Below are 13,784 nucleotides of genomic sequence, written 5' to 3'. Positions count from 1 at the left end.
TTTTAAAGTAAGTTCTAACATTCTATTCCTTTCACTAATCAGTCCGTCTTTCCCTCTTCAAGTAAAGGTAAATGTTATAGAACTACTTACTGTATAGTCTGATGACTGAGATCCAAGCCCCTTCGAAGGAACAGGAGGCTTTCCTGTAGATGCAGGAGTCTGATTGAAGTTCCAAGGCATTATTTCTTCCAGTGGTTTTAATGTTTCCTCTTCCTCATCACTGTCTAGGTTGTAACCTAAACTTTCTTCATCACTATCAAAATCACCCCTTAGTTTTCTTTTCAGTGCATTGCTACCTGCATTGGAATTTCCTGAACTCTCTTTTTCTGAAGGGGTTTTATCTGAAGGTGCTGTAGGACTTGGGATACATGGCACAACTTCCAAAGCAGCTGGGGGAGACTTTGTAGGAGTGCCATTTTCTGAATGCAAAGATCCCCCAGAAATTTTCCCTGAAGGTACATTAGAATCAGCCTTATTAGTCTTTGCTTTGTGTTCCTTGTGTTTGGAGAACTCTGCAGAGTGCCCAGAACATTCTTTAGATGAGGACCGCTCTTTATCTTTTTTAGGAACAGAAAGAGTGCAATTTTTAGAATTTAATGGTACCCGAGAGGAACCAGCACTTGGAACATGGGAAAGTAAAGGTAGAAGTTTTGTCTCCTTCGATGCCACAGTGCTAGCAGTTTTATTTTTCTGAAGGTTGCTAGATTTTTTAACTGTAGACTTTTCCTGAGGTAAAGATAAGTGAGGTTTCTGCATCTTAGTCTCTTTGGTACTTGCCACATGGACTTGGTCACTATTCCTGGAAGAATGGTGGCCAGAATTTGAAGGTGCCAAGCCTGCAGAGGAACAATCTGCTTCTTCATTCGGTTCCTTGGATATGTCTTCCAAGCGCAGTACATCACCAGGTGTCTTCAGTGCAATGTGTTTTATAAATTTCTCTCTCTGATGTGCTCCATCAGGACGCTTCTCAAGGAAAGACTCTTTAGCTTTTGGCATTATAGAGTCTCTTGTGCTTTTCAGGTCTGAGTCCGCAGAATTCCTTTTTCTTTTGTCAGGAAATTTATTCTGCTTGGAGCCTGCTAAAATTTAATTTTTGCCAAATTAGTAAAAATATATTTTCCTATCTTAATTAGATTTATTCAATTAATGTCTAGAATGCTCTGACAAAATGTTTAAATTCTAAAAGTTTAGGCTGAGATTATTCATCACATATGGAATTTGGGAAAAGAGTTAATACTACCACTTATTTTTTTAACTGATAAATATTGGTCAGTTGAAGAAATTTAAAGCCAATGACAAATGCTGATTTTCATTCCAGAACTATTAAATTTACTACCTAAATAAAATTAAAGGTGTAACCCCCACCCCCAAATATAAAAAACTACATATCTATATCAAGGAAAGGAAATTCCAAAGGCACTTTGCCTCCAAGTGCACACACGCTCTTTCTTAGACCAAGGACTACATGGTCCCAGAAATGTAACACTTCTATACCTAAATTTATATTACCTTAAAACACATATATGGTAACTAGTTGAAGGCAGACACATTTTAATTTCTCAGTGAAAAAAATTTATCCAAGTTTTTCCCCTAGTACTTAATTGTTTATCCTTTCCCATGCATCCCCCTAGTCTTCAGCTACATTATGGGTTAAATTGTGGTTCTCAAAGTGGTATGTCAAATCCTAACTCCCAGAACCTCAGAATGTGATGTTCATTAGAAATAGTGTTTCTTACAACAGGTAATCAAATTAAAATGAGGCCATTAAAGCAGATCCTAATTCAGTATGACTAGTGTCCTTGTAAAAAGAGAAATTTGGACATGAAGACATACATGGAGATGGAGGGTGATGTGAAGATACACATGGGGCCCTAACTGGTGTAGCTCAGTGGATTTAGCTCCGGCCTGCGAACCAAAGGATCGCGGTTCGATTCCCAGTCAGGGCACATGCCTGGGTTGCAGGCCAGTTCCCAGCAGGGGACACACGAGACGCAACCATACATTGATGTTTCTCTCCCTCTCTCCTTCCTTTCCCCTCTAAATATAAATAAATAAAATCTTAAAAAAAAAAAAAAAGATACACATGGGGAATGTGCTATGATTGGACTGATGCATCTACAAGTCAAGGAACGCCAAGGATTGTCGCAAGGATTGTCAGCAAACACCAGAAGCTGTAAGAGGCATGGAAGAGGCAACTCTAAGGATCCTCCCTTAGAGTTGTTAGAGAAACCACGGCCCTGCTGATAACCTTAATTTTGGATTTCTAGCTTCCAGAACCATAAGGTAATAAACTTCTGTTGTTTTAAACCACCAAGGTTTTGGCAATTGTTATGGCAGCCCTAGACAACTAATACAAGCTGTGTTAGCAGCTCCATCCAGAAGCACTTTAATAAACACAAAAATTTGAGTTAACCAGTTTTTAAAATTTTCTTGTTTAAAAATGTGGTTTCATTAATTCACTCTTAAAATTAATTCATTAAAAATTTACTATATAATCAGTATTCTCAAAAGTCAATTTCCCTAAATCAACTTACTTTCTATACATGGCAGATCCTCCATGTTTCCCCATCCCCCAAATCCTCAACAGATTAAAAAGAAAAAGACAGCCCTGGCTGCTGTAGCTCAGTGGATTGAGCAGGGGCCTGCGAACCAAAGGATAGCGGTTCGATTCCCAGTCAGGGCACATGCCTGGGTTCTAGGCCAGTTCCCAGCAGGGGACACAAGAGAGGCAACCATACATTGATGTTTCTCTCCCTCTGTCCTTCCCTTCCCCTCTAAAGATAAATAAATAAAAATTTAAAAAAAGAAGAAGAAGACACGAACAAAAAATCCTCAAGAGTCAAGCAATTTGGATACCTTGATGAATACATATTCTGGAAAATTCATCTTATTAAAAATAAATTATAAACAAATGCCCCATCTCCATTCTTCTATACGTATCTCCTATTATCTGAAGAAACCATTCATGACCACTCAGTTTTCTGGGACTAAATGTCTTGTTAAAAAAAATAGGGGTCCCTTATAGTGCAGGATGAGAAATCAAGTTAACTAACAAAAAGGGAAGACTTAGGGCACACTTACACTATTGTCTTAAGTTTGAAGGTTACAAAAAAGATAGCTACAGAACTGCCAATTTGAGTTTCGTTCCATTTCCCTAGAGAAGTCAGACATTTATATACAGCTAGTAATAAGAAGAAATTCCTGCTTTGTTTGGGAACCAAAGACACGTCCAGGAGGAGTGAAAAACTATTTGTGGGCAAAGTTTAGGGAAAATCATCTTTTTTTTTTTTTCCCCCAGAGAGAGGGGAAAGGAAGGAGAGAGGGAGAGAAACATCAATGTGTGGTTGCCTCTCATGTGTCCCTCACTGGGAACTGGCCTGCAACCCAGGCACGTGCCCTGACTGGGAATTGAACCATGATCCTTTGCTTCACAGGCCCGCGCTCAATCCACTGAGACACACCAGCCAGGGCAGGGAAAATCATCTTATTAAGAACTTTTAACATCTCCAATTAGAGGAAGGTAGACTGGTACTATAGGTAGGCTGCCTTTTTGCAAGCTCTCTAGGGCAATGGATTACCTGTAAAAATTTCATGATTCTTTTTGCACCCCTTGTATAACCTTTAGAGTGAATGTTTTATAACATTTCAAATATGTATTAGTTGGGGGAGGGAGGTTTAAGGGGACTAAATGGTAATGGAAAAAATATAATTAAGATTAAATTAAAAAATATATATTAGTATATAAAATACTTGGATAAGCCAGTGATTGAGTCTGTAAAGAAAGAAAAGGAAAAATCTAAATGCTCCTTAATAGGGAATTGGCTATTAATAAATTATGGAATAAACTAGGGATGGATTAAGTTGGACCTCAGAATTCAGCCAAAGGACAGAGCTCTGGAAGACCACAGAGCCAAATGTCTACACTACCAACATTTGTGAAATTCTCAGATTTGTATGTGAATAATCAATGTCTGATGATGCATCACATCATCACAATGGATAACGGTAATAGTAATATAAACAAGATATAACATTTAGATTATTAATATCTACTCAGATGAAGTAAGCATTCTTCATGTTATCTAGAATGAAGAAAAATCCCCTTATATCCCATATATCCTGTTGACAGTCAACTGAAGTATAAATGTATAAAGAGTACAGTACCATAATTAGGAGGATTATGAAAAACATGCAAAAATATTAGAAATAAAAATAAAAGTCCCTGGCCAGGTTGCTCAGTTGGTTAGAGTGTCATCCTGATATGCCAAGGTTGCAGGTTCAATCCCTGGTCAGGGCACATACAAGAACCAATGAATGCATAAACAAGTGGAACAACAAATCGATGTTTCTCTCTCCCCCTCTCTCTCTAAAACCAATAAACATTATAAGTGAAGGCATCCACCTTAAGCCTGCCTCTGAAAATATGTAGGAAGCATCTTTTTCAAGCAGTGTTCAAAAACTTCAGTATGTAGAATTATATAAATAAAACTACTTTGGTTACTATAGATGAAATCTGTAAACCCATGAACTAAAAATAATTTTTATCTTATCTTAGTCATTATCAAAGGAGGGAAAAAAGCCGAACAGCTTGGTGGCAACATGGCCAGCAACCCCTTATACTTGCAAAACTAGCCTAAAAATACTTTGTTCTTCAATTCACCTCAGTGCAAAGTGATCATTTATTTAATATTATAAACATGTAATACAAGTGAGTGCAGGAGCAATCTCATGACTGAGCAATTACTATTCTTATGCTCTTAATGTCAAAATTCACTAACATTTGATTATCAAAATCAACATTACAAAAATTAAATACATTTTTTAAAACACATAAAACTTCAGACTTATTCTTGTATCCTGGAAGCTCCTTCTATGATACTAAGTATGATTTCAGCCTTGGCTGAAGGTTGATTATAACACTTGAGGTCACTTGGGTCAAAATGCAATATACTTCTAGAATATATAAAAAATAGAATTTTACATAAAACCTAAAGAGTAATAAGTCAGAACTGTCTCTATACCTCCATTTTTTTAAGTTTCTAAAAGCAACCTCCTTATATGGATGGAAGGCTCCAATGAATTAAAAGGACATAGAACAGGGCATGTCACACAGTAAGGGCTTAATAAATGCTTGCTATTATCATTGAGAGCGTGGAAATTTGTAAGGTCCGTTTTTCAAAGTTTGCAGTCATAAATGAAAAAGGTTCTGATATACCAAACTATTAAGTTGTTATTTCTGGGGGCCTTCCATTTTTTGTGTTATAAATTTCTACAGTGTTTAAATTTTATACTGTTCTATTTTTCTAGTTAAAAAAAAAGACATTTGAATTAACTGCATCTGAGTTAACAGTAGCTGTTTGCTATTATATACTTTCTCAACCAATAGATAATAAAAGTACAAACTAGTACCATGTAAGTGTCCTTGAAATTTGATTCTAAAAAGAGATCTTTATATTTACGATACAAGAAAGACCGCAGAGGATCAAGGTAACAGTTTCAATTTTAAACAAAGCATCTTTAATACCAAGTCAGATAGTCCACAATTCCAGGAATATAGATTAAATTGTAGTCAAGGATTTAGAAGTGGGGCACTGAATGCCACCAGTATGAGAAACACATTGTAAGGAATTATTGAAAAATGTAGAGACTTCTGCCAAGATGGAGGCGTAGGTGGAAGCACTGTGCCTTCTCACAAAACCAAGTTTAAAAACAATAAAGTTTTAGCAACAAAAACACAGCCAAACCACAGAAAATTGAACTATACGGAAGTCTGACAACAACGAACTCTTCAGCCAAACCTGTACGAGGGGCAGAGCCAGCAGCAGAGCGGGGTCAGGCAGGAAAGATCAACCAGACTGATCCGGGCATGCGACCCAGGTGCACTAGCAGCCGTGGGCAGATCCCAGGTGTGGTGTAGCAGGCAAACCCACTGAGGGTGCAAGGCAGTGGACCCACTGAGGGCTGACTGTGGTCACACATTCCCACGAAGATAAACCGGTGAAGGAGCGAGCAGTGAGAAGACTGCGCAGGCCCCAGCGACAGGAAGTGGCAGGAAGCAACAGGAAGTGGCAGGAAGCAGCAGGAAGCGGCAGAGGGGACCGTCATTGTCCTTCTCTGACCTGCCCCCACATACGGCATCACAAACCAGAGACCTGGGTGGCCCGGCCCTGATGAACAACTAAGGCTCCGCTCCTCATACCTAACAGGCATGAACAGATCAAAATATGGCTCAAGAACAACGTAGAGCCCCAGAGCCAATAAATCTACGCGATGAAGAAATAGCCAAACTTTCAGATGCATAGTTCAAAACACTGGTTTGGTGATCAGGATGCTCACAGAACTGGTTGATCACTGTTGGTTGATTTTAGTCACAAATTACAGGAACATATGAAGGCTATACTAATTGAAATGCAGGGAAATGCACAGGAAACCAACAGTGATGGAAAGGAAACTGGGACCCAGATCAAAGGAGTGGACCAGAAGGAGGAAAAAAATGACCAAACAGAAAAGGATGAAGAAACAAGAATTCAAAAAAAAAGGAGGAGAGGCTTAGGAACATACAAGACATCTTTAAACGTTCCAACATCTGAATTATAGGGGTACCAGAAGGGGAAGAGGAACAGCTACCAGTGGAAAACTTATTTGAACAAATAATAAAGGAGAACTTCCCCAATCTGGTAAAGGAAAGAGACTTCCAGGAAATCCAGGAAGCTCAGAGAGTCCCAAAGATATTGGACCCAAGGCACATCATCATTACCTTAGCTAAGATTAAAATGAAAGAGAGAATCCTAGAAGCAGCAAGAGATAAGGGGACAGTCACCTACAAAGGAGTTCCCATCAGACTGTCAGTGGATTTCTCAAAAGAGACCTTACAGGCAAGAAGGGGCTGGAAAGAAGTATTCCAAGTCATGAAATCCAAAGACCTACATCCAGGATTGCTCTATTCAACAAAGCTTTCATTTAGAATGGAAGGGCAGATAAAGTGCTTCTCAGATAAGATCAAATTCAAGGAGTTCCTCATCACCAAGCCCTTATTACAGGAAATGTTAAAGGGACTTACCTAAGAAAAAGAAGATAAAAAAGATGAACAGTGAAAGGACAGTAAACTCACAGTTATTAACAACCACACCTAAAACAAAAGCAAACTAAGGACAGCTAGATCAGGAGCAGAACCATAGAAATGAAGATCACATGGAGGGCTAGCAACAGGGGAGTGGGAGAAGGAGAAGGTACAGAAAATAAGTAGCACAGACGGTAGGTAGAAAATAGACGGAGGGGAGGGCAAGAATAGTAGGGGAAATATAGAATCTAAAGAACTTGAGACACGTGGTCATAAACTAAAGGGGGGAACGGTGGGGGAGGGCGTATGCAGGGTGGAGGGGAATGAAGGGGGGAACAGAACAACTGTAATGACATAATCAATAAAATATATTAAAAAAAAAGAAAAATGTAGAGAAGAGTCAAGACAAACCACAAATTACATGTGCTAAATTCAAGGAATATTTGTTTTGAATACATATTACCAAACTCTAAAGTGAGATATTCAATTCACCTCTAGAAAGGAAACTGCATTTTTAAACAAATTGGCTTAAGTGCCATTAAAATGTAAATGTATTTTCAAATTCATAAATTTAATTATTTTGATTCTACCTGAAGCAGTTTCCCATGAATCAGAAGATGATCTTTTTCTTGAGAGATGTCCATTTTCCTATTAGCAAAATGAAAAAAAAATTCATTAGGAGTTGGATTAAGTCAGGAATATAAATTTTTCTTCAACACAGATTTAAACAGATTTCCAGACTGAGTAAAGCACAAATATATATTTAGAGGTAAATTCCCTATAATAAAATACTTTAAATTCTTAAGTTTTATCATAAAACAAAGGGCATATATAGTATAAAAATATAAAAACACCGTAAAGTCAGTTTTCATACACAAATTCAGATTTAATATTAACTCAGGATTAAGATTCTATTAGAGCAGTGCAGTTATTTTGATAAATAGTAAGCCTAATATTTGCTAATCAAATGGACTCTTCAATACTTATGTTTAAATATCAATGTAACACCAAACACTGAAATCTTATAGCAATAAACCAAATGTTACTAACCTCTATTTTTTTTAAAGAATTTATTTATTTATTTTTAGGGAAAGAAGAAAGGAGGGAGGAAGAGAGGGAGAAAAACATTAACATGTGAGAGAACCCTCTTGCGCAATCTGGTCTGTGACCCACACATGTGCCCTGACTGGGAATCAAACCAGCAACCCTTCAGTTTGTAAGCCTGCACTCAGTCCACTGAGCCGCACCAGCCAGGGCCAAAACTCTATTGATCACTAGCAATTTAATCACTGGTAAAGGCACCAATTATATTTTCCAGTAACATACAGTGCAACAATCTCGATCTACTCCCAGAATGTCATAGTTGGGTTTATTTTTGGTTTACCAGGTTTACAAATTTTATAGCAACTTTTCCACATAGCACTTCCTTGCTACCTAATCTTCCCGTATTTCCTCTGTATGTAGAAAAGCTCTTTGCAACAGATACACTTAACAATTTGACTTCCCAGGGAAGAGGGACAGCTTTTATGCTAAATTTGGTTTAGTTTCAAAAGATAAATATAATGAAATTAAGATGTATTTAGATAGTTTTCTAAAACCCATATTCCATTATTTAAGATTTATATTTAATCTAAACCAGTGATTCTCAAACTTTAAAGTGCATCAGAATCATCTTAAAGGCTTGTTAATAATCACAGATTACTGGACTCTATCTGCAGTTTCTGTTTTAATGGGTCTGGGGTGGGGCTGGAGATTTGTATTTTTAACAAGTTCCAAGGTGGTGATGCTGTTGCTAGTCCAGGAACCACATTTTGAGAACTTCTGTTCTAAACCACCTCCTGCTGTTTTTGATTGTCCATTCCACACACATCTCCCTTCAGCACAGCCTAATTTAAAAATGACTATACTTGCTTAAAAAAAGAATGTTTACTTTTCTGATTAAGATCTTTGTTCCTAGTATGAAAAAATTAAGGGCAAGAAACACTAGTTTACTGAGTTTGATTGACAACTGGAGAAAACCTAATGGAAGTAACTTCTACAGAATGTATGTATCATTATTTTCTTAATAAAAGGTACCAGCATGATGTTAACAATTATTAAGTTATTTTTAGATTTAACATCTAAATATGATAAAGCAGTAGTCAAGCTAATTCAGTAATTATTGCACATACCAGGTTTGAAAGATTACTTTTTCCAGGTCTGACATCATTCTGTTTACTTTGTTCTTGCCTTGGTTGATCGTTTCTTGCTATGCTAGAGGATTTTAAGGAAAGATTGCTTGCTTCTGAGAAAGAATTTTCTGAGTGGGTTCTCTGCTCCATTTGCTCCTTTCTCAACTTCTTCAGTTGTCTTTCTCTGCAGTAAGAAGCTAGTGATGATTGGAACTTAGCTCCCAATGGGCTTTCTCCTGGATGATGCCTGGATAGGCTGCTCCTGCTGCTAAGACTTCTGGAGGTGTTCTTGAATATGTCAGCTTCTGTCACTGTGGCCTGCTTGTTGGTATCTACACTGGTCTTGCCTTGATCTCTATCATTCTTCTCCCTACTATTTTCATGAGGAAGTAGTGACTTCCTTCTCTCTGGAGATCGATGTTTTTTCTTTAGTGTTTTCATCTCTTTAGACAGGTGACATGGAGGAACATAGACCATCTTTGTAACTGTCTTTGGACATTTAGTAGTTAGTGACACACAAGGCCGGCATGACTCATGTACACCACGATCTTTAGGGTGTTCTTTAACACTTCTCACTAAAGCCGCTATAGTAATAGGGCTCTTTTCTGATGGCAGTCTTTTGGGTTTAGATTTTTTTGGTGAGGTTGGTTTCCTTTCAAACTGCTCTGTGCCATTGATGGACAAACCACTTTCTCCATATTTGATGTTTGATTTTTGTGGAGAATCCAACATATGTCTGTCTAAGTAGCCAATTAAAACAATACAAACTGCATGTTATTAAAAATATATAAACTATTACATCTTGTATATTTATAAAGTATTGATATTAAAAATACCAATCTAACACAAATAATTTCAAGTTGTTTAGTTAGAATGATGATACGCACTTTATGGGGATTAAAAAATGGTTTATTTGTTAACAGCCTTACTTCCATAAGCCTCCCTTTTGCTATATCATGTAAGCTCTTAATGACTCTATGAAATAAGTGTTACAGAAATGAAAATAGTATGTATTATGAAAATTATTTACTAGACTAATTTTAAAAGTATAGCAGCAAAAAGTTTCTTTATAATGTTTAGAAACTACATTTTCATTATATTTTCAATTTTGAACATTATTTAATCAAACTGAATTCAGATTTAAAAATTGATCTATTTCCCTCTCAAAAAATCCCACAAAAAATTCATTAATAGTTTACATACCTTGTTTGGAAGCTGCTTTGAAGAAATCTATAATTGACTGCTTCCTGAAAATAAAAGCATAACTAATATGGAGTCATACAAGCAAATATTAAAACATCAATAATTCAGCATAAGTGGAGAATACTAGTAGATTTATAGAATATAAGCTGATTTCACTATCCAGTTTAATCAAATTCTGACAATGGCAATAATACTTCACTCAGCTGATTATAAAAATTGAAAACATAATTCAAAAATTCCTGAAGAAAATTTGTAAAAGTACAACTGAGGTTTATATAATCTATAGTACTAAAATGGTAAGATTGAAGTGTGAATCCTTAGAATTGGTAGACTGCTTTCTAGGACTGAAAAGCTCACTGCTACGTAAAGTAAAAGATCTTGAGGGGATCTGATCCTATTCTTTGATAACTTCACTGACTGATACAAAATAATGCTTAGTAGATGTCTGCTGAATGAATAATGAAGGATGTAAGAACTGAATAAAATCTGAACAGATTTGTAACAAGAACAGATGGTAGTAGAATGGCAATATGGGTGATCTGGCTGGTCTGAGAAGGCAACTGAAGAGTGTGCTGGGAAAAGACAGAAAGGATCAAGTATTAACCTTATACTACCCTCTTATACACCACGGTAAGATAGTAATATAAATAACAGCAGAAATTGGAATGAGTTCACAACTAGTGTTTCAAAAATCTTATCTAAGAATTCTTAAGATATTTACAAAAACATACTACCTGGGAAAAACACAAACAAAACAAAAAGGAAGCTAACGAGAACAACAAAAACCATATTGTTTTCATTTTTTAGGATTTCTGTACCCTACAGTGGACACAGAATGAAACAGGACCATATCACCAGATTTTGTATTCTGCTTTGTTCATGTCTTTTGAGTTTTTTATCAGCTGCATAGAGGGATATGTAGAGCAAAAAATCAACTTTTTGGCAAATTTTGCTAAAATGTATTTATTTTATTGAAAGAAAATAAGCAGTGGTGTATGAGTATTCCTAAACATTTATCCTCTAAGTGGTTGGAATGCTCAGAGAAAACGAACAATTATGGCCCCTTGAAGGTTAAGTTTCTTCATCTTGTACACTTTACTGTTCACATTAAAAAACAATGTCTTTCTTTAACAGTTTACTGACAGTCTAGTGTTTGAGACAGTGGTAGAAAAGCCAAGAGGTTATAAAATGAATGAGCGATGGAAGGAAGAATCTATGCATGTATTTTCATAAAATAAATTATATCGGGCAAATTCACCACACAACAGTTAAGAAAGAAATGCTGGAGGTTCTGTAAAGGGGAGAAAAATGATGTAAAGGATGATGATACCTTCAGTTATTGGCTGAGGAGAGAGAAATGAGACAGTATTAAGAAGCAGTTAATTCATAACAAGATAATGTTTTTATAGGAATTATTAAAAGTAACACTATAGCTTTTCCCTAAAATATTTGATCCCTGCCTTTTTTTATTAATACAGCAGGGAGAAAAATGATTTTGTAAGACATTTGTAAAAACACTATGTAACTTTCAAGAATGAAGAGTTCCCTAAGTTCACACGCACAGAAATGTCTATTATTTTTAACTAGATAAAAAAATTGTAACAGCTCACAAACCCTTATGTGAAACATTTGGGGCCAAATATATTTTAGAATTCTGAATGTACTGGATTTTAGAAAGGTGGTAACTTTAGAAAGGTGGTAACTTAGGTGCAGTATGTAAAGCCCCCGAGTGGGGTCTGATATTGCACCCTGTAAGCAAATTAGTATTTTTCCAGCAAAACTTATGAATACTTACACGTAATGGGATAAAGGCCATATACAGCCTTCCATTAGTTCTAGTCAGGTTTGGCTGCCAAGTAAGATGTGGTGCCAAAACCTACCGAAAACTTTTGGTTTTCATAGCTTTCTGGTTTTCAGATTTAAGATAAAGGATTGTGGACCTGTACTGCAATAGCAGAAGATAGATTTACTGTAAAACTTATATTACAAGCTTTTAAACTTAAAATAAAAAAGACAGTACCAAGTGTATAGAGAATTTAAACATGTTTTATTGTCAGAGGATGTCACTTGAGGAAACTCCGCGTCTCATTACATAGCTCCCACAAAATCTTTACATAAAAACTGACCTCTTGGCAAGAAGTTTCTGGAGAAAACATATCACATTCCAAATCTGCATTTTCTTCTAAGTATGCATTATCGTTTATACTGAACTACAAAGTAATTCGTGGGTTTCCCTCATCATATCTTACATAATTTCACCCACAATATAGAAAAAAGGCTTATCTAATATATGTCTATATATTAGACAGTAGGACTGACAAAGTAGAGAAAACCACCTATATATGCACTAACCGGTTAGGGACCCGGGTCCAGCTATCTATCATAAAGGACGAAAATCACGTCTACCTAAGGCGGGATCTCCGAAGCCTCCCAGGCTGTGGTCATTAGACCGAAAACAGCGTCCCAACTACAGAAAAGGAAACTCGAATTCCCAGATGTCCCCGCGCGGAGGCGGGGCGGAGGTTTGCCAGGCCCCCAAACGCCGAGGCCTGAGCTCGCGAAGGGTGGCGGGAACTGGAAGAGCAGCCGTCCGCAGTCCTCCCTCATACCCTTGCCCCCGCGACCCGGCCCCTTCTCAAGCCCTCTGCACGGTACCTGTCCCCAGGACTCTCTGTTCTTTTTCCCGCTGCAGCAGGGACGGTACTACCGGGTCTCAGATGGCAGCGCGGGGGCGACAACCCCGGGGCTGGGGATGAGGGGAAACCTGGCCTAGCGAGCATGTAGCGCCTTGTCATGTCGGCGCCGCTGGCGACGGCGGCATGAGCTGTGGCTGGAGAAGCTGGGTGCGTGGTTGCCGTCTTGCTGCTGGGACTCAGGGAAGCTGTGGGAGCAGAGGTGGGCGGCACCCCCTTCTCTCTTCATGGCGGTTCTCTCTCTTCGGAAGTGACTCCTAAGTGAGCGGGAAGGAACCTGAGGACCACCAGGGGGCGGGCCTTACTTGAAGAGTAGGGTTCTGATTGGTCGCTACGGCGGTCGTTCCAGTATTGGCGCAATAGAAAGCCGCAGCCTCCCAGGAGAAGGAGGGGTTTCGGGAAGGGGGAGGGGAGAAGGAAAACTGGCCCACCGTCACGTGCGCGCGCAGGGGGCGGGGCGCGCCGCGCTGCGGAGTCCTATTCGCGTCAGCCCAGGCACACTCGCGGGGGCGGGAAGGAGCGGCCCGCGGTGGGCGCTGCGGCAGCCGGCTAGACCCGTCTGGTCGGAAGCGAGGGGCGACGTTTGCGAAAAGCAAACGCAAGCGGCAGCTGCTCAATGTTGAGGGTGGCTAGCCGTTTGGCTTTCTGTGTCACAAT

At 38.3% G+C, this 13,784-nt stretch overlaps 1 protein-coding gene across 3 annotated transcripts in view; it reads right to left on the bottom strand.

Annotated features, from left to right (window-relative positions):
- Window positions 1–13,382, bottom strand: part of SLF2 (SMC5-SMC6 complex localization factor 2) — a 44,832-nt gene extending 31,450 nt beyond the window's left edge. For 2 of the 3 annotated variants that reach the window (XM_037159397.2, XM_037159395.2), the window contains exons 1-5: window positions 13,090–13,382; window positions 10,435–10,478; window positions 9,232–9,971; window positions 7,651–7,708; window positions 91–1,079 (exon numbers count right to left, since the gene is read on the bottom strand). In XM_037159397.2, coding sequence (XP_037015292.2) covers window positions 91–1,079; window positions 7,651–7,708; window positions 9,232–9,971; window positions 10,435–10,478; window positions 13,090–13,229 — 1,971 coding nt within the window. In that variant the 5' untranslated portion in view covers window positions 13,230–13,382. The remainder of the gene's footprint in view (window positions 1–90; window positions 1,080–7,650; window positions 7,709–9,231; window positions 9,972–10,434; window positions 10,479–13,089) is intronic. The other variant, XM_037159398.2, reaches the window with a different exon arrangement.
- Between the last annotated feature and the right edge of the window lie 402 nt (window positions 13,383–13,784).

The sequence above is a fragment of the Artibeus jamaicensis genome, unplaced genomic scaffold (genome assembly GCF_021234435.1).
Source record: "Artibeus jamaicensis isolate MK-2021 breed Jamaican fruit bat unplaced genomic scaffold, CSHL_Jam_final contig_490, whole genome shotgun sequence".
NCBI lineage: Eukaryota > Metazoa > Chordata > Mammalia > Chiroptera > Phyllostomidae > Artibeus > Artibeus jamaicensis.
Note: the sequence above shows the minus strand (reverse complement) of the source record. Positions and strands in the feature narration are given on the sequence as shown.